The 22,374-nt window shown below is 38.1% G+C and overlaps 1 protein-coding gene across 2 annotated transcripts in view; it reads left to right on the top strand.

The window, feature by feature from the left end:
• The window catches only part of SNCB (synuclein beta), an 88,898-nt gene that overhangs the window by 1,465 nt on the left and 65,059 nt on the right, over positions 1-22,374 (top strand). For both annotated transcript variants that reach the window (XM_053719830.1, XM_053719829.1), the window contains exon 3: positions 47-183. In XM_053719830.1, coding sequence (XP_053575805.1) covers positions 63-183 — 121 coding nt within the window. In that variant the 5' untranslated portion in view covers positions 47-62. The remainder of the gene's footprint in view (positions 1-46; positions 184-22,374) is intronic.

The following is a 22,374-nucleotide window of genomic DNA, read 5'->3' as shown; positions in this document are numbered from 1 at the left end:
CTGTGCATATCATCCTAAGCTGCTGCCTCTCCCCCTCTCTCTGCAGACTGCAACAGATCAGAATGGATGTGTTCATGAAAGGCTTGTCCAAAGCAAAGGAAGGGGTGGTGGCTGCAGCCGAAAAGACAAAGCAAGGGGTAGCAGAAGCTGCAGAGAAGACCAAGGAAGGTGTTCTATATATGGGTATGTATCTTATGATTATGAATGTTATGAATGGACCCTAAAACTTTAAACAGTTATGAATGACTTCTGAAGCCATTTTATTCAGGGAACTAGGTAACTCCTGCTTTATAGATATCCTAGGGTTTTAGATTACTGACTCTTGGTCAGAAGCTATTAATATATGATATGCAGAATGTAACATTTGTGTTTTAAAAAAGTCCCAGATAAATAAGGCAAAGGACATTCCGGGTGAATGTTATGCAACTTATTCAAATTGTTAGTTCACAAGTTTGAGTCATGACATTAGATCTTGTTGCCCTGTGGATCACATGTGACTTTTTATTAAAGAAAATGTGGCCATTGGTACAGATAGCACGTTTGTGGGAGGAGAATATAGCGACTGGACAAAGTAGATGGGGATAGAAGATGGTGTGGGATAAATATATGGAATGAGTACTATTATTGTGTCACAAGAAAAGAAGGAAAATAAAGAAGAATGACTTAATCGGTTCACATAGGATAGTGGAGATTGAGACAGTGACACTAGGCGATGTGGTTGATAGAGGAGGACATACAGTATTTAAGGGTGTTTTGGAAATAGTAAATGGCATTGGTTGGAAGTTATGGAGAGTCCAGGTAGATTAGAATTGAGATGATGGAGAAATCAATATATGGTGTAGATGATGGGGATTGGGTGACATAGGCTAAAGGTGTTGGAGAGAGTAGATGACAGGGTGGTGCAATGCAGAGTTGATGATATAGGGTGATGCAGTGGATATATCGGGTGACTTAGGGTGGAAGGGATGAAGACAATATTTAACAAAAGTAATGGATGTAGATTACAGTATTGCATGAGGTAGGTGACATGGTATTAATATGAATGTATTTTGGGTGTAAATTTGGGTGAAATGCGGGCATTAGAGGGTTATATGGGATGAAGGAGATATTATACTCATTCATGAGATTAGACTACAGAATGAAGGAGTTTTATAAAGAGACAAAAGGCAAGATGGGAAATGAATTGTGTGGGTAAATAGTTTATCTATCTATCTATGTATCTATCTATCTATCTATCTATCTATCTATCTTTCTATCATCTATCTTTGATAAATATTAATATTTCTCTCTATCAGCTATATGTCTATTTGTCTATCTGTATACACACTTGTGTGCACACACACAGCTCTCTAGTAATGCAGAGGTTCTTCCCATATGGTGTATTAAATGCAAAAAAGGGAAGCCGTATATTTTGCTGTATTAACATGTAGGAGTGAATTGAAACACATTAGAAAAACTAATCCAATGATTTTCTACAGAAAATCCTCATTTAAAATCTAGGGGGAGTTTTGAAGATAAATAATTTAATACATTTTTTTAAAGATTGTGACCCACCCCATAATTAGTAATATTATATATTGGCTACAAGATAAATTAGATTTCAGCAATAGTTTTCACAGTCTGTTTGTGTTGAAGTTTTAGGAGCTGTCCAGTGCTGAATTTGGGCATGCACTCAAAACAGAGCCATAGTCTACATATATTCATTTCAATATATATATATTGTTTATGAGATATTAGTCTTTCTCTACAAATAGAAAAAAATCACAGATAGAGAGAAAGATAATGAAGGAAAATACCAAAATTAAGGAAAATGATAAATTGCATTACTTAAAGGGACATTCCAGCCAAAATTGAAATACACTTGGATACATTTCAGATTTAAATAGAAGCATTTTTGTAATATACATGTATTAGCAAAAATGCTTCTAATAAAAGCTATAGTTGTTTCAAATGTGTATCTAAGTATGCACCGTGCATTTTAAATACAGCACTTGCTCAGAGAGTCTAAGGTGCTTGTACTATCTAATAATTACTCAATTTGTTAATTACTGACATGATACAAACCCCACTGGTGCTCTGAGCAGCTGCAGCACTTAAAATGCTGATACACTGAGAATATCTAGTTATTCTTCACATTCACGTGCAGAGAAAAATGTTAGCACTAAAACAGTTATAACTTTTGCAAATACAGGTATATTGGAAATATGTTTGTATGTAATTTATCTATGTGCATTTAATTTTTCACCTGAATGTCCCTTTAATATTGTGGCATTTTACTTTCTTCCATAGATATAGTATTATATTGCTTAATATTCAAATTGCTTCTTTTTTTTAAAGTTAATTCTATTCTATTTAGAGTAAGATATGATAAATAATATTGTAAGTTGCCTGGCTAAATGTTAGTGTTCTTAGAACATAAATATTAGTCTTTATTATTTATATTATATATTTTATTATTATATATATTTATAGTGTTTATTATATATTTATTATATAATTCCAGAACACTTTGTATTGCATTGTAACATGTATTGCTTCTCAGACAATGCTTCTCTGATATGATGTTGTTTCTTGGTTTGCAGAAATCCCAACCCCCCACTCACTTCATTTTGATTCCAAGAATATCTAATGATTGCTTGGGATTCTCATTTGGTCTCTTCAGTATCATATGGGTTAATTACAGTTAGGCAAGTTATTTCTTTGTGTACAGCTGACTTCATGTCCCTCTGGGGCTTTTGGATGAAATGCTGAGCCAAATTAAATGGTGGCTATCAGCGTCTATTGCATGAGCTATCCATTATGCAGGCAGGCAGGCAGGATTTTCTGTTTAAAGGGACAGCGCATAACAAATTCTTATTTCACATACAACTCACACATTATACTCACAAATTGCCAACATTATCAGTATCTCATTAATAAAGTTTGAGCATTCAGATTATAGCTGTTGTCAAGTGCAAGCTTAATACCCTTTATATTTGGTTATTTATGTGGGCATTGTACTGCTGGAGAATACAAAATATATATACTATAAAAATAAATATTTGCTCTTGCTCGTTACACTATGGTTTCTGTTATTTAAAAGGATACTTTGCTTATGGTATTGGTATAGTGATTGCCCGCACATACTTCTAGGTTACATATGTTAAAAAAACAGACATAGGTAAATTAGCTATCAATATGGCACAATACACTGTGTTAATAAGGTACAGAGCCACTCCATTTAAAATATGTTCTTGTTTCGGACTATCTTCCTAGAAATACATGTGCTGCAGATGACATATTATATCTTACCAAATAGTTCTACAACATTCACTACAGATAAAATAAATCTAATATAGAACTGAGAGATATCAGTCACTAGTAAAGAAGTTCTTCCATTATTGATTCACTGCATTTTGTACATGTATCAATTAGATTTTTTTTTGTACAAGTGCCTCTAATGGATCATATATTATTGTTTACATATCCGAGCTGCATTATACTAAAACCTTGCTCATATCCAGCTTTATTGCACTAGCCACAATATATTCACACCTTGCTCCTCACCATCCTCTTGATACTCTCACCCTGCTGTTCTGCAGTGTATCTCACCATCCTCTTGATACTCTCACCCTGCTGTTGTGCAGTACATCTCACCATCCTCTTGATACTCTCACCCTGATGTTCTGCAGTGCATCTCACCATCCTCTTGATACTCTCACCCTGCTGTTGTGCAGTGTATCTCACCATCCTCTTGATACTCTCACCCTGCTGTTGTGCAGTGTATCTCACCATCCTCTTGATACTCTCACCCTGCTGTTCTGCAGTGTATCTCACCATACAATTGATACTCTCACCCTGCTGTTCTGCAGTGTATCTCACCATTCACTTGATACTCTCACCCTGCTGTTGTGCAGTGTATCTCACCATCCTCTTGATACTCTCACCCTGCTGTTGTGCAGTGTATCTCACCATCCTCTTGATACTCTCACCCTGCTGTTCTGCAGTGTATCTCACCATACAATTGATACTCTCACCCTGCTGTTCTGCAGTGTATCTCACCATTCACTTGGTACTCTCACCCTGATGTTCTGCAGTGTATCTCACCATTCACTTGGTACTCTCACCCTGATGTTCTGCAGTGTATCTAACCATCCTCTTGATACTCTCACCCTACTGTTCTGCAGTGTATCTCACCATCCTCTTGATACTCTCACCCTGCTGTTGTGCAGTGTATCTCACCATCCTCTTGATACTCTCACCCTGCTGTTGTGCAGTGTATCTCACCATCCTCTTGATACTCTCACCCTGCTGTTCTGCAGTGTATCTCACCATCCTCTTGATACTCTCACCCTGCTGTTCTGCAGTACATCTCACCATCCTCTTGATACTCTCACCCTGATGTTCTGCAGTGCATCTCACCATCCTCTTGATACTCTCACCCTGATGTTCTGCAGTGTATCTAACCATACTCTTGATACTCTCACCCTACTGTTCTGCAGTGTATCTCACCATCCTCTTGATACTCTCACCCTGATGTTCTGCAGTGTATCTAACCATACTCTTGATACTCTCACCCTACTGTTCTGCAGTGTATCTCACCATCCTCTTGATACTCTCACCCTGCTGTTGTGCAGTGTATCTCACCATCCTATTGATACTCTCACCCTGCTGTTGTGCAGTGTATCTCACCATCCTCTTGATACTCTCACCCTGCTGTTCTGCAGTGTATCTCACCATACAATTGATACTCTCACCCTGCTGTTCTGCAGTGTATCTCACCATACAATTGATACTCTCACCCTGCTGTTCTGCAGTGTATCTCACCATTCACTTGGTACTCTCACCCTGCTGTTGTGCAGTGTATCTCACCATACAATTGATACTCTCACCCTGCTGTTGTGCAGTGTATCTCACCATTCACTTGGTACTCTCACCCTGATGTTCTGCAGTGTATCTCACCATTCACTTGGTACTCTCACCCTGATGTTCTGCAGTGTATCTAACCATCCTCTTGATACTCTCACCCTGATATTCTGCAGTATATCTAACCATCCTCTTGATACTCTCACCCTGATGTTCTGCAGTGTATCTCACCATCCTCTTGATACTCTCACCCTGATGTTCTGCAGTGTATCTCACCATCCTCTTGATACTCTCACCCTGCTGTTCTGCAGTGCATCTCACCATCCTCTTGATACTCTTACCCTGATGTTCTGCAGTGCATCTCATCATCCTATTGATACTCTCACCCTGATGTTCTGCAGTGTATCTCACCATCCTCTTGATACTCTCTCACCCTGATGTTCTGCAGTGTATCTAACCATCCTCTTGATACTCTCACCCTGATATTCTGCAGTGTATCTAACCATCCTCTTGATACTCTTACCCTGATGTTCTGCAGTGCATCTAGCCATCCTCTTGATACTCTCACCCTGATGTTCTGCAGTGTATCTCACCATCCTCTTGATACTCTCACCCTGCTGTTCTGCAGTGTATCTCACCATCCTCTTGATACTCTCACCCTGCTGTTCTGCAGTGCATCTCACCATACACCTGATACTCTCACCCTGATGTTCTGCAGTGTATCTCACCATACACCTGATACTCTCACCCTGATGTTCTGCAGTGTATCTCACCATACACCTGATACTCTCACCCTGCTGTTGTGCAGTGTATCTCACCATCCTCTTGATACTCTCACCCTGATGTTCTGCAGTGTATCTTACCATCCTCTTGATACTCTCACCCTGATGTTCTGCAGTGTATCTCACCATCCTCTTGATACTCTCACCCTGCTGTTGTGCAGTGTATCTCACCATACAATTGATACTCTCACCCTGCTGTTCTGCATTGTATCTCACCATACAATTGATACTCTCACCCTGATGTTCTGCAGTGTATCTCACCATACAATTGATACTCTCACCCTGCTGTTTTGCAGTGTATCTCACCATCCTCTTGATACTCTCACCCTGCTGTTCTGCAGTGTATCTCACCATCCTCTTAATACTCTCACCCTGCTGTTCTGCAGTGTATCTCACCATTCACTTGGTACTCTCACCCTGATGTTCTGCAGTGTATCTCACCATTCACTTGGTACTCTCACCCTGATGTTCTGCAGTGTATCTCACCATTCACTTGGTACTCTCACCCTGATGTTCTGCAGTGTATCTAACCATCCTCTTGATACTCTCACCCTGATGTTCTGCAGTGTATCTCACCATACACTTGATACTCTCACCCTGATGTTCTGCAGTGTATCTCACCATACACTTGATACTCTCACCCTGATATTCTGCAGTGTATTTCACCATCCTCTTGATACTCTCACCCTGCTGTTGTGCAGTGTATCTCACCATCCTCTTGATACTCTCACCCTGCTGTTCTGCAGTGTATCTCACCATACAATTGATACTCTCACCCTGCTGTTCTGCAGTGTATCTCACCATTCACTTGGTACTCTCACCCTGATGTTCTGCAGTGTATCTCACCATTCACTTGGTACTCTCACCCTGATGTTCTGCAGTGTATCTCACCATTCACTTGGTACTCTCACCCTGATGTTCTGCAGTGTATCTCACCATTCACCTGATACTCTCACCCTGCTGTTCTGCAGTGTATCTCACCATTCACTTGATACTCTCACCCTGATGTTCTGCAGTGTATCTCACCATCCTCTTGATACTCTCACCCTGCTGTTGTGCAGTGTATCTCACCATCCTCTTGATACTCTCACCCTGCTGTTCTGCAGTGTATCTCACCATACACTTGATACTCTCACCCTGCTGTTCTGCAGTGTATCTCACCATACACTTGATACTCTCACCCTGCTGTTCTGCAGTGTATCTCACCATTCACTTGGTACTCTCACCCTGATGTTCTGCAGTGTATCTCACCATTCACTTGGTACTCTCACCCTGATGTTCTGCAGTGTATCTCACTATACAATTGATACTCTTACCCTGCTGTTCTGCAGTGTATCTCACCATTCACTTGATACTCTCACCCTGATGTTCTGCAGTGTATCTCACATCCTCTTGATACTCTCACCCTGCTGTTATGCTGTGTATCTCACCATAAACTTGATACTGTCACCCTGCTGTTCTGCAGTGTATCTCACCATTCACTTGATACTCTCACCCTGACGTGCAGTGTATCTCACATCCTCTTGATACTCTCACCCTGCTGTTATGCTGTGTATCTCACCATACACTTGATACTCTCACCCTGCTGTTCTGCAGTGTATCTCACCAAACACTTGATACTCTCACCCTGATGTTCTGCAGTGTATCTCACCATACACTTGATACTCTCACCCTGATGATCTGCAGTGTATCTCACCATACACTTGATACTCTCACCCTGATGTTCTGCAGTGTATCTCACCATCCTCTTAATACTCTCACCCTGCTGTTATGCTGTGTATCTCACCATCCTCTTAATACTCTCACCCTGCTGTTATGCTGTGTATCTCACCATACACTTAATACTCTTACCCTGCTGTTCTGCAGTGTATCTCACCAAACACTTGATACTCTTACCCTGACGTTCTGCAGTGTATCTCACCATCCTCTTGATACTCTCACCCTGTTGTTCTGCAGTGTATCTCTCCATACACCTGATACTCACACCCTGATGTTATGCTGTGTATCTCACCATACACTTGATACTCTCACCCTGATGTTATGCTGTGTATCTCACCATACACTTGATACTCACACCCTGCTGTTTTGCAGTGTATCTCACCATCCTCTTGATACTCTCACCCTGCTGTTCTGCAGTGTATCTCACCATCCACTTGATACTCTCACCCTGCTGTTCTGCAGTGTATTTCACCATCCAATTTATACTTCCACTCTTTTTCTCTACATATGTACAGTATGTCACTAGTAACTCTATTGTCCTATACTGCTAGTTACCTTATGCTCACATCCTGCTCCTCCTGAAATCTTTTCACACATCACACTAGATACCTTATGCTCACAACCGTTCCTTGCCAAATCTGTTCACACATGCTGCTATCTTGAAAAAGAAGTAAAGACCAAAGGCACCACTATATTTACGCAAAAATGGAACTGCTTTTTGTATTGTTCTAATGTTAATCATTTGATTATACATAGGCTATACTTTGCTGTGTATTAATTATACTAGGGTTACAAATCGGTATAGACACTGACCAGACAGAATAAATTTAATAGCACACAATTATTCCTTATTTAATTTGACTTGGGGCATGTACCCTGATATAGTTAAAATACAAACTTTATTCGTAATTAAATAAATTAAAATATGCTTTTATCTGCCCATTGTACTGACCACTGTATGCCCACACTGTTTTTCTTCCCAGATCTACAACACTAGTCCCATTATCCACTAGTTTATCTGTGCTCATAGCCTACTACTACCCATATCTATTCCTCTAGCCTTTCTATGCATTATGCTCAGACTTTGCAAGTCCCTAGGTCTGTTCCATCAGCTGCTGCATGCACACACCCTGCTTCTCCAAGCTATATTCCACTAGCCCCAATATTCTTGCACCTTGGTCCTCAGAATCACACCACTAGCCCCTCTATTTTCACACTATGTTAATCTCCAAATCTGTACAACTAGCCCCACTAGGTTCACACCCTTCTTTTTCATTGATCTATTCTTCTGGCCATCATATACTCAAACCCTCATTTGCTGTAAGATAAAATAATGAATAAACACTACATTCCATCAAAATGATCATTCTTAGTCTTAGAAAATGTCGCACACCTCTTGTTTGTAATTGTTAATGTATAAAAGGCATAAAAAACAAAATTATCTTATGAACTTCTCTTACACATTTAAATGAATTTATATACCCCTTATTCTCCTTCCTCTATTTTGTCCTTCCTTTCCCTTTGACCTTTGGAGATGGCTGTTATAATGATAACCCCAAGGAAGGGCCCAGAATTCCAGGGTCACTGTTCTAAAGCCATTGCTCTATACTTGCTGCTGTTGTTTTAAATGCTGTATAAATATATTTTGATTGTGTAGAACTAATGATCCTTACATTCAATTAACAGCTTGATTGATTCTATTGATACACAAACCAGAAGTCATTTTCACAGTTGGTAGTAATGTGGTTCAGCCTCTACAAAGTAAGCTGGGTCCAATTAAAAGGGAAATTAACTCATTGTGTTCTTTCCTGAACCAAAAAAGGACATTTTGAAATGTAATACAGTTTATTTTCTGATACACAGGCCAGGCTCTGTTAAAAGTAGTTTTTTTCTACTTGTAGTGGTGTGTTCTGTCATCTAATATGATGAGATGGGGATGTGCATAGCCAGCAAGCTAGTTGTGCACAAGCATGCATTTCCTGTTGTTAGTTTTAGCATGTTTTAATAGTGCTCTTTGATATGTGGGATATATGATTTTAGTTTATTTTTAAATTAAATTCTAAATTGCTATATGTGTATTAGACATTTTTTTTTTCTTAATTCTTTGTCACTAATAATTATGCTGGTGAAAATCATAAACAGATGAAAGTATGAGCAAAAATAAAAAAGGCACACCTTCAAAAATACTTCAGCAAAAAAAATGATGCTTTTATTGGGTCACTGCCGAATTGCAAGTAGTTTATTGAAAATATACACAGATTTGGCAATCAGTGCACACCACTCACCACAAACCTTTGTTTGATTATTTGATAATTTTTCAAATTTTTACTGCTACTCAAATCAAAATCCTCCATGTAGTTAACTATTTTAGCAAACTGGTCATTATATGATACATTTGGCGAACAAGATGCCAAGGGAACCATAGATGGACAAATCCTAGCACTGTTATTTTTTTGTCACAAGAGCTAACACTCTTGCTTCATAATTTTAAAACGGAAGCTCTAAATATGTTTAGCAAATGGAGACCTTGCTTGTGACTTTATTTGGGGAACAATGCTGAGACAATAAGAAGGTATCTATCTACTCCTTAATACGTATAAACAAAAAGTGGGTGGTCATTTTTATAATTAATGTAACTAAAGCCTCAATAAATAAAAAAAAAAATACAAAAAACCCAAATATGTCTTTATTATGATGTTTGTGTAGAAGCAAACATATAAATTTTAAAACTGAATTGTTTATGTTAAAGGATATTCACTGAAATAATTCTGCAACACTTTTGTACAAGTACAGTTTTGATTTAAGTATTTTGAATATTCCATCGGTACTGTAAATCCCCTGTAACATTTGACGTTTTCTAAAAATGAGAGACAGAGTGTTTGCTCTTGTGACAAGGTAACTGTCACCACTGGTATGTGGAGGAAACCATATCATATATTGGTCAATTATCTGTATGCAGTAGAATGTGTAGTCATTTTTTTATGATTCTTAAAAAATCTGTGTGTTTTGGGAGGACTTTTGCATGTATATACTCTAATATATATTACAGGTGTTATACAGGGCTACACTGTGTATCATATTTTTTACAAGGCAGTGGGCCACTTAAAAATGCTTCTTTTTGCATAATATTGAATCAACAATTACTCTACAGCCCAAAGTGAACAAAGTGAAACATTTATTATAAATATTTTGTTTCCTGACATACAAAAATGACTATTGCTGTTCCAGAATCCCTAAATATTTGACTATTTGTATTCAGCTTTGTTCTAGCCTAGTCATTTGCACGGATTTTCTGATGATTTCCTTTAAAAATGCTTTATGTTTACATAACACAGGACAATGTCCTTTGTTTTTTTTAAAACAATTATAATGTTGTTTCATGATATTATTATTATTATTATTATTTTGTGCTTTTCAAAAATTCTGCCACTTTTTTCTGGCTTAGCAAATAGATTTTTACTAACATAGGTAAACACTGAAAGCCATTATGGTACAAGATGTCAACTAAACGTGATGGGGCAAAATTCTGCACCTTTTTTTGTTTAAGTACCTTGTCTTACAGTGCTTGCCATAATGAGAGGGTTTATTCATTGTGTTTAATGGTTTTAACATCCCAAGATACAGCAGCTTGCAGGATTGATTTCCATCTCATGCAGTGACAATCAGCGTGATCTTGCTTTGTCACTGTGGGATTCTCTTCCCCCACTCTTAATAAGGTGATAACAATATCAAGGATACCATCATTATTCCCTCCCCCTACTTCACTTTGGAGTAAGCTATGTAAATCAGGATGCCAGAAAGCCCAGTGCTCCCAGGAGGCTGCACAAACACATGAAGTTTAAACCAATGTGAAGCATTTTATAAATAAACAGTTTTGACACTCTGCATGTCTAGGCAGAATATGAGGATGCTACATTACCAGTATTTCTGGCTCCTTTATTGCTCTGGTGTTTCTGTAGTGATACACACTATGTTGATAGGTCATGGGCTGTAGGTTTAGAAAATGAAATAATAAATCACGCTCTGCTGGGTCATATGTAACAGTATTAGGGCTATTGTCTTACAGAGAATATAATTTTTAGTAGATTGTAATACCTTTAGTGGATCAGCGTATTCATACATTGTGGTTTTGAATATTAAAAACTTTAAAAACCTTGCATTTCTCTTCATCAGATGTAGATCTTACAATTTATGGATGCTATTAAAAGGTATCCCAGTCTAATAAGAATATGTACTCTACTGGGCAATTTGGCATGTTGTAGTTATTTGCAGATAAAGGGGGGAGGGCTCACTGTGAGGGTCTGTGCGCCAGTATTCAAGCTCAGAGAGCTAGCAGTAGTGTGTATTGTGTCTTCGAATACTTAAAGGGATACTGAACCCAAATTCTTTCTTTCATGATTCAGATAGAGCTTGCATTTTGCTAAATGTAGCCACCAATCAGCAAGCACTATCCAGAGTTCTGAACCAAAAATGGGCCGGCTCGTAAGCTTACTTTCCTGCTTTTTCAAATAAAGATACCAAGAGAACAAAGAAAAAATGATAATAGGAGTAAATTAAAACGTTGCTTGAAATTGCATGCTCTATCTGAATCATGAAAGAAACAAATTTGGGTTCAGCATCCCTTTAATGTGTGTCATATAAGCCACTTTTGACTCTCTGAGAAGATGCAATTTTTGAATACTGGTGCACAGGCATTCTCAACATATGTGCATATGCCACTTAAAAACTGTAATAACTTTTGCTAGAAACATTTTTGCTAATGGAAGTATATTGATAAATGCATCTATTTAAAATTGAAATGCACCCGTGAACATTTCAATTTTGACCTTTATACTTCTCTAGAAGTATTATTGTGGAACATGGGGGAATGGTGGGCCCATAGCTTGGTAATTTGGTAGCCAGACTATTTATACTGACTAACAGATATTAAAACTGAATTTAATAGGCAACCGTTTTAAATGATAAATCCATTGTAAAATTATAAAAGAGTGCTTCCAATAATGTGGAACTTGTCCATAGTTTGTCCCTTAGTACTCTTACCCCAGTAAACAAACTAATCAGAGGTGGAATGGGGACATTTACCTATGTATGTACTTCTTTAATTTTACATTAAAAAAGCACAAAAGGAATTCTGCCTTGATTGATGCAATTTTTTCATATAGAAACATATGTTAGCTAAATGGACATTTTTTTATGCAGAATATATACCACCATTTAAATACTGTATTACAAAAGAATCTGCATAAACAGCTGGATCGTTGGCAAGGTGGTAAATTGGAGCCACTATAAAATCAATAAAAAAAAATCAATGGACTTTTTTTTAATAGTGGTTGCATCTTAGTGACATCTCTTTTATTTAGTGACAACACTCTTTGAGAGGGTCCCTAAAAAAAAGTAGTACCTGATAGCTGGTAAGTATTAGCAGCAGCCAGGGAGATATCTATGTTTTGTAGCTACTAGAGTTATAGGTCATTAAACCAAGCCATGACTCTTTATCCTGAAAGTCCTAAACCCCATCACAAAATATCCTAACCAGCCTCACCCAATCCACCCCATCATAAATTAACCATACTAAGCTGTCCTGTTCCCCCCACTACATCTGAAAGGAACAATCTACTTCAGAATTTGTATTGTTTAAAAAGATTGACTAGACTGTCCCTTTAAATGTCTTATACCTAAAATATAAATTATATTTAAACAGATATTTACATACCAGATAGTTCTTTTTTTGTTGGTATTTAGGTCAGCATTAATGCTTTCTATAGAAAAAAAGTGACATTTTGGATTATACTACTTATTTATACGAAATGTGAAACAAACTCCACAGTTGGTACCCCAAGATACTTTTTAATATTGTCTTGCTATAGAGTTTATAGCAGTTTTAGGTCGCAGAACAAAAAGAAGTTAGTATTTGTATTTATTTTATTAACAGTAAGGTATTAAGGCTTACACTTATAAATACTTTTAAAGCTTAGTATAAAGATTTCTACAGCAGTTTTTTTTTATTTGCATACAAAGCATGAAGCAACTTTGTATTTGTCTGGAAGCAACTTTTAAGCAACTTTGTATTTGGGTGGAAATAAAATATCAATAAACATTCAAGTCAGGTGTTAGTTGTACTTAAATACTCTTGAGTAGACAAATCCTTAGTTTCAGTACCTGTTTAGAGTAAAACATTGGAATCTGTGTCAAACTTTATTTTCATATTCTTTGCTAAGAAAAAAAACATCTTTACTTTGTTAAATCAGCACAGTTTGTATGATTTTATTTTACTGATTTCAACGTTTTCCAGGTCAAAATATTTATAGCTACTCACCTCATCTTTATCATTTGGTAGAAGCATGCACTGTGGTTCACACATGTGCAGTAGAAATAATAGCACTGGATACTATTCACACCTAAAACACCCAGTGTCCTCGCCACTATTACAAACAATGCTTTTGTTTGTCATTAGAAGAAATAATGATAATAAAAAATATAGATAGCACAAGCAAAGGATAGGCAAGGTGTCCGTGACTAGCCCTTGCAGTGTCCGCCACAACCTTAGTATATCTTTTCTTTCTGATTAAATAATAGGAATAAAAAAAAAATATGTAGTGTGAATAAAGTTAGTGGCTTGTCAAGAGACTGCTAGTGATATTGGGTGATAAGTTATGGAATAAATAAAGCCTGAGTGGAATACTGGATGTGTATCTGCATCTGTATAATAACAGCCAGCCCTATATAATAACACAGTAGTGACACTGGCACATGGGTATAGCCAGAGAAGGGCTGGTTATAGAATCAGTGGTATCTGCATCAGTATAATAACACCCAGCTCTATACAAAGACACAGTAGTGACACTGGCACATGGATATAGCCAGAGGAGGGCTGGTTATAGGATCAGTGGTATCTGCATCTGTATAATAACACCCAGCACTATACAAAGACACAGTAGTGACACTGGCACATGGATATAGCCAGAGGAGGGCTGGTTATAGGATCAGTGGTATCTGCATCTGCATAATAACACCCAGCGCTATATAAAGACACAGCAGTGACACTGGCTTATGGGTATAGCCAAAGGAGGGCTGGTTATAGGGTCAGTGGTATCTGCATCAGTATAATAACACCCAGCTCTATACAAAGACACAGTAGTGACACTGGCATATGGGTATAGACAGAGGAGGGCTGGTTATAGGGTCAGTGGTATCTGCATCAGTATAATAACACCCAGCGCTATATAATAACACAGTAGTGACACTGGCACATGGGTATAGCCAGAGGAGGGCTGGTTATAGGATCAGTGGTATCTGCATCAGTATAATAACACCCAGCGCTATATAATGACACAGTAGTGACAATGGCACATGGGTATAGCCAGAGGAGGGCTGATTATAGGATCAGTGGTATCTGCATCAGTATAATAACACCCAGCACTATATAATGATACAGTAGTGACACTGGCACATGGGTATAGCCATTGGAGGGCTGGTTATAGGATCAGTGGTATCTACATCAGTATAATAACACCAAACACTATACAAAGACACAGTAGTTACACTGGCACATGCGTATAGCCAGAGGAGGGCTGGTTATAGGATCAGTGGTATTTGCATCAGTATAATAACACCAAACACTATAAAATAATGTTTTTAAATTCAAATGTACCTTGGTGTCCTTCACTAAGGCCTGTACTTTGGAAAATGTCCGCCACAACCTTTGTCTGTGCTTATCCCTGAGCACAAGGCTAGAGAGGCTGTGGGGTTTATGGTTGGCAGGGTTTGTAACTAATTGCATGTTCATGAGAATGAGGGATATAGGCTGTCAAAAACACTGTGAAACTACTCTCTCCTTTGGCCTTACCTAGCCAGCTATAGAAAGAAAACTTTCCTATCACAAAATGCCGGTAAAAATGTATGCATTTAAAGTTGTAGAATTCATGTTTTGAAGGCATATAACGGATTTATAGCATGATTCTCAAGCTTGTTGGAGTGACATTTATTGTAAACTACAATTAAATGTTCGTTTAAAGCAAACACTTCCTCAAATGTGTTGTACTTTTTATTTTGCTCCTAATTAAAGGGACACAAAACTACAGTAAGATGGTTACTACTCACCATACTATAGTTTCTTTCATGTAATTGGCAAGAGTCCATGAGCTAGTGACGTATGGGATATACAATCCTACGAGGAGGGGCAAAGTTTCCCAAACCTCAAAATGCCTATAAATACACCCCTCACCACACCCACAATTAAGTTCTACAAACTTTGCCTCCTATGGAGGTGGTGAAGTAAGTTTGTGCTAAGATTTCTACGTTGATATGCGCTTCTCAGCATTGTTGAAGCCCGATTCCTCTCAGAGTACAGCGAATGTCAGAGGGACGTGAAGGGAGTATCACTTATTGAATATGATGATTTCCCTAACGGGGGTCTATTTCATAGGTTCTCTGTTATCGGTCGTAGAGATTCATCTCCTACCTCCCTTTTCAGATCGACGATATACTCTCAATTTACCATTACCTCTACTGATAACTGTTTCAGTACTGGTTTGTCTATCTGCTATATGTGGATGGGTGTGTTTTGGTAAGTATGTTTTTAATTACTTAAGACACCTCAGCTATGGTTTGGCATTTTATGAATTTATATAAAGTTCTAAATATATGTATTGTACTTATATTTGCCATGAGTCAGGTTCATGTATTTCCGTCTGCAGACTGTCAGTTTCATATTTATGGAATATAAACATTTTTTTAAGAAATTTATTTCTTACCTGGGGTTTAGTCTTTTTTTCAATTGACTACTTCTTGCAAATTGCGGGCGGTATTAGGCCCGCGGGTGCGTCAAATGCAAAATTTTATTGCGTCATTCTTGGCGCGAAAATATTTTTGGCACGAAAAAATACATCTATGACGCAACTTCGTCATTTCAGGCGTCATACTAGATACCGAGACCTTTCACACGGTTGCGTCATTAGTGACGCGAGTGTGTCATTTCCAGTTATTTTTGGCGCCAAAAAAAGTTTAAGTTACGTTGTGCGTCATACTTGGCGCCAAACTTTTTCATTATTTCAATACCCCTTGTATGCTTGCCTCTTGCCTTTTTCTCTATCAGAGGGCTATGCTATTTGCATTTTTTCCCATTCCTGAAACTGTCATATAAGGAAATAGATAATTTTGCTTTATATGTTGTTTTTTCTCTTACATTTTGCAAGATGTCTCAATCTGATCCTGCCTCAGAAGTTTCTGCTGGAACATTGCTGCCTGACATCGGTTCTACCAAAGTGCATTTGTTGTAAAATTGTAGAAATTATTCCACCGAATGTCATTTGTAATAGTTGTCATGATAAACTTTTACATGCAGATAGTGTTTCTATCAGTAATAGTACATTGCCAGTTGCAGTTCCTTCAACTTCTAATTTGCATGATATACCTGTAAATTTTAAAGAATTTGTTTCTGATTCTATCTTGAAGGCTTTGTCTGCATTTCCACCTTCTAATAAACGTAAAAGGTCTTTTAAAACTTCTCATTTAGATGATGAAATTTCAAATGACCAACAACATAATAATTTATCCTCTTCTGATGAGGATCTATCTGATACAGAAGATCCTTCCTCAGACATTGACACTGACAAATCTACTTATTTATTTAAAATAGAGTATATGTGTTCTTTATTAAAAGAAGTGTTAATTACTTTGGATATTGAGGTAACCAGTCCTCTTGATGTTCAGTCTAATAAACGTTTAAATGCTGTTTTTAAACCTCCTGTGGTTTCTCCTGGGGTTTTTCCTATTTCTGAGGCTATTTCTGATATGATTTCTAGGGAATGGAATAAGCCAGGTACTTCTTTTATTCCTTCTTCAAGGTTTAAAAAATGGTATCCTTTACCAGCAAAATCTATAGAGTTTTGGGAAAAAATCCCCAAAGTTGATGGGGCTATTTCTACTCTTGCTAAACGTACCACTATTCCTATGGAAGATAGTACTTCCTTTAAGGATCCTTTAGATAGGAAGCTTGAATCGTATCTAAGGAAGGCCTATTTATATTCAGGTCATCTTCTCAGACCTGCAATTTCTTTGGCTAATGTTGTGGCTGCATCAACTTTGTGGTTGGAAAATTTAGCGCAACAGGAATTGGATTCTGACTTATCTAGCATTATTCGCTTACTGCAATATGCTAATCATTTTATTTGTGATGCCATTTTTGATATGGTGAAAATTGATGTTAGATCCATGTCTTTAGCTATATTAGCTAGAAGAGCTTTGTGGCTTAAATCTTGGAATGCTGATATGACATCTAAATCTAGATTACTATCTCTTTCTTTCCAAGGTAATAATTTATTTGGTTCTCAGTTGGATTCTATTATTTCAACTGTCACTGGGGGAAAGGGAGTTTTTCTGCCTCAGGATAAAAAACCTAAGGGTAAATCTAAGGCTTCTAACCATTTTCATTCCTTTCGTCAGAATAGGGAACAAAAACTCAATCCTTCCCCCAAGGAATCTGCTTCCAATTGGAAGCCTTCCTCAAATTGGAATAAATCCAAGCCATTTAGGAAACCAAAGTCAGCCCCTAAGTCCACATGAAGGTGCGGCCCTCATTCCAGCTTAGCTGGTAGGGGGCAGATAAAGGCTTTTCAAGGATATTTGGATAAGATCTGTCCAAAATCTATGGATTCAGAGCATTGTCTCTCAAGGGTATCAAATAGGATTCAGAGTAAGACCTCCTGTGAGAAGATTTTTTCTCTCACGTATACCAGCAAATCCAGTAAAAGCTCAGGCTTTCCTGAAGTGTGTTTCAGACCTGGAGTCTTCAGGGGTAATCATGCCAGTTCCTCTTCAGGAACAAGGTTTGGGGTTTTATTCAAATTTATTCATTGTCCGAAAAAAGGAAAACATTTTCAGACCAGTTCTGGATCTGAAAATTTTGAATCGTTATGTAAGAGTACCAACTTTCAAGATGGTGACTATAAGGACTATTCTGTCTTTTGTTCAGCGAGGACATTATATGTCCACAATAGACTTGCAGGATGCATACCTTCATATTCCGATTCATCCAGAACATTATCAGTTTCTGAGATTCTCTTCTCTAAACAAGCATTACCAATTTGTTGCTCTTCCATTTGGCCTAGCAACAGCTCCAAGAATCTTTTCAAAGGTTCTGGTTGCCCTACTCTCTGTAATCAGAGAAAAGGGTATTGCAGTGTTTTCTTATTTGGACGATATCTTGGTACTAGCTCAGTCTTTACGTACTGCAGAATCTCACACAAATCAACTAGTGTTGTTTCTTCAGAAACATGGTTGGAGGATCAATTTACCAAAAAGTTTCTTGATTCCTCAGACAAGGGTCACCTTTTTAGGCTTCCAGATAGATTCAGTGTCCATGACTCTGTCTCTAACAGACAAGAGATGTTTAAAATTGGTTGCAGCCTGTCGGCACCTTCAGTCTCAGTCATTCCCTTCAGTGGCTATGTGCATGGAAGTTTTAGGTCTCATGACTGCAGCATCGGACGCGATCCCCTTTGTTCGTTTTCACATGAGACCTCTACAGCTTTGTATGCTGAACCAATGGTGCAGGGATTATACAAAGATATCACAATTAATATCCTTAAATCCCAATGTACGACACTCTCTGACGTGGTGGATAGATCACCATTATTTAGTTCAAGGGGCTTCTTTTGTTCAGCCAAAGTGGACCGTGATCACAACAGATGCGAGTCTTTCAGGTTGGGGAGCTGTTTGGGGATCTCTGACAGCACAAGGGGTTTGGAAATCTCAAGAGGCGAGATTACCAATAAATATTTCTCAGAGCTCTTCAGTTTTGGCCTCTGTTAAAGACAGAACCATTCATTTGTTTTCATACAGACAATATCACAACAGTGGCATATGTCAATCATCAGGGTGGGACACACAGTACCCAAGCTATGAAAGAAGTATCTTGGATACTTGCTTGGGCAGAATCCAGTTCCTGTCTAATCTCCACAGTGCATATCCCAGGTGTAGACAATTGTGAGGCGGATTATCTCAGCCATCAGACTTTACACCCAGGGGAGTGGTCTCTCCATCCAGATGTATTTTCTCAGATTGTTCAGATGACCAGAGATAGATCTCATGGCCTCTCATCTAAACAAGAAACTTCCCAGATACCTATCCAGGACCAGGGAAGCAGTGGATGCGCTGACACTTCCTTGGTGTTATCATCCTGCTTACATTTTCCCACCTCTAGTTCTCCTTCCAAAAGTGATCATCATGGAACAATCATTTGTGCTGCTGGTGGCTCCAGCATGGCCACCTAGGTTTTGGTATGCGGATCTGGTTCGGATGTCCAGTTGCCCACCTTGGCCACTTCCGTTACGGCCAGACCTACTATCTCAAGGTCCGTTTTTCCATCAGGATCTCAAATCATTAAATTTGAAGGTATGGAAATTGAACGCTTAGTACTAAGTCATAGAGGTTTCTCTGACTCAGTGATTAATACTATGTTACAAGCTCGTAAATCTGTCTCTAGAAAGATTTATTATAGAGTTTGGAAGACTTACATTTCATGGTGTTCTCATAAATTCTCCTGGCATTCTTTTAGAATTCCTAGAATTTTACAGTTTCTTCAGGATGGTTTGGATAAAGGTTTGTCTGCAAGTTCCTTGAAAGGACAGATCTCCGCTCTTTCTGTTTTATTTCACAGAAAGATTGCTATACTTCCTTATATACACTGTTTTGTACAGGCGTTAGTTCGTATTAAGCCTGTCATTAAATAAATTAATTTGGTTCTGAAGGCTTTACAGGCCCTCCATTTGAACCTATGCATTCTTTGGACATTAAACTACTTTCTTGGAAAGTGTTGTTCCTTTTGGCCATCTCTTCTGCTAGAAGAGTTTCTGAGCTATCTGCTCTTTCTTGTGAGTCTCCTTTTCTGATTTTTCATCAGGATAAGGCAGTTTTGCAGACTTCTTTTCAATTTTTACCTAAGCTTGTGAATTCTAACAACATTAATAGAGAAATTGTTGTCCCTTCCTTATGTCCTAATCCTAAGAATTCTTTGGAAAGATCCTTACATTCTTTGGATGTGGTAAGAGCTTTGAAATATTATGTGGAAGCTACTTAAGATTTCAGGAAGACTTCCAGTCTATTTGTTTTATTTTCTGGTCCTAGGAAAGGTCAAAATGCTTCTTGGTTGAAACTTTTGATTCATCAAGCTTATTTGGAGTTGGGTCAGGCCCCGCCTCAGAGAATTACAGCTCATACTACTAGATCAGTCTCCACTTTGTGGGCTTTTAAGAATGAAGCTTCAGTTGATCAGATTTGCAAAGCAGCAACTTGGTCTTCTTTGCATACATTTACTAAATTCTTCTTTTTTGATGTATTTGCTTCTTCGGAAGCAGTTTTTGGTAGAAAAGTTCTTCAGGCAGCTGTTTCAGTTTGATTCTTCTGCTTTTGATTTAAGTTTTTTTCTTTCAATTATGAAAATAAACTTATTTTTTGGGTTGTGGATTAATCTTTTCAGCGGAAAATGGCTGTTTTATTTTATTTCCTCCCTCTCTAGTGACTCTTGAGTGGAGATCCACATCTTGGGTATTGCTATCTGCTATCCCATACGTCACTAGCTCATGGACTCTTGTCAATTACATGAAAGAAAACATAATTTATGTAAGAACTTACCTGATAAATTAATTTCTTTCATATTGGCAAGAGTCCATGAGGCCCACCCTTTTTATGGTGGTTATGATTTTTTGTATAATGCACAATTATTTCCAAATGTCTTTTGTTGATGCTTTCTACTCCTTTCTTTATCACCCCACTGCTTGGCTATTCGTTAAAACTGAATTGTGGGTGTGGTGAGTGTATTTATAGGCATTTTGAGGTTTGGGAAACTTTGCCCCTCCTGGTAGGATTGCATATCCCATACGTCACTAGCTCATGGACTCTTGCCAATATGAAAGAAATGAATTTATCAGGTAAGTTCTTACATAAATTATGTTATTTCCTCCTGTACCTGCAGCTTTTCTTTAAGGCCATTTTCTTTTTTTTAACTCATTACAGAATTTAGTTGGTAAAGCTCTACATTTTATAATGGGCGCCGCCATCTTACATCTCGTGTATTGCTGCATCCCGTAACAGAAGAAGTGCACTTACACAAATCTGTGTTGTTACCGGCTTTTTAAAAGCCCATTCACTTCAGCTTAGCTCACACAATACAGAGTGTGTTACATTTTTGCAGTTTTCTTGCACAGTTTAAAAGTTACATAACAAATATAAACTCCAAGATGGCGGTGCCCAGTGTGAAGACACATAGCTTCACTAACTGATACTTGTAAGTGGCTAAAATAATAGAACAACTTTGAAGACAGCTGCAGGTACAGGAGGAAGAGAAATGGCATGGTGAGTAGTAGCCTCCTATTGAAGTTGCGCTCAGCAGTTTAATGTCCCTTTAAGGTAGTGCTCTTTTTTCTAGTTGTCCTTGCATACAGCATTCTAGGATAGGTTGAAGAGTTAAGGTTTTGAGAGCACTGGAACTGGAATTTTTTTTCTCATATGTGTGTTGAATTAAAAGTATAACATCTGTCAAAATTCTGGACATCCTAAACTTCATCTCTCTGCTCTCCCCAGATGGTGCTTAGTGTTTATTACAAATTTGCAACACTGACCAAAGATAGTCAGAAGTTTTGTTTAGCTTTACTTAATTACACCTAGATTACGAGTTTTGCGCTAAACAGGGTGCGTAACAAACACAAAAAAAGTGCGGTACCGCATTTTCCATAGCGCTGCCATTACGAGTTACTGAAAAACCTCCTTGTGCTGTGCATTATGGTGCGTTAAACTCCATACCGCACAAAAGCCAAGGGCTGAGTTTACATGCTCGTGCACGCTTTCCCCCATAGATATCAATGGGGAGAAAGTGTTAGAAAAAACTAACACCTGCGATCGCGGAATGGCAAATCTCCGTAACGCAACTTCATTGATGTCTATGGGGGAAAGAAAGTTACGTTTAAACCTAACATAAACCCCTAGTCTAAATACAGCTAATCCTCCACTCCCCGACATCGCCGACACTAAT

The sequence above is a fragment of the Bombina bombina genome, chromosome 6, assembly GCF_027579735.1.
Source record: "Bombina bombina isolate aBomBom1 chromosome 6, aBomBom1.pri, whole genome shotgun sequence".
Classification (NCBI taxonomy): Eukaryota; Metazoa; Chordata; class Amphibia; order Anura; family Bombinatoridae; genus Bombina; species Bombina bombina.
This window is presented reverse-complemented; position numbering and strand designations above follow the sequence as displayed.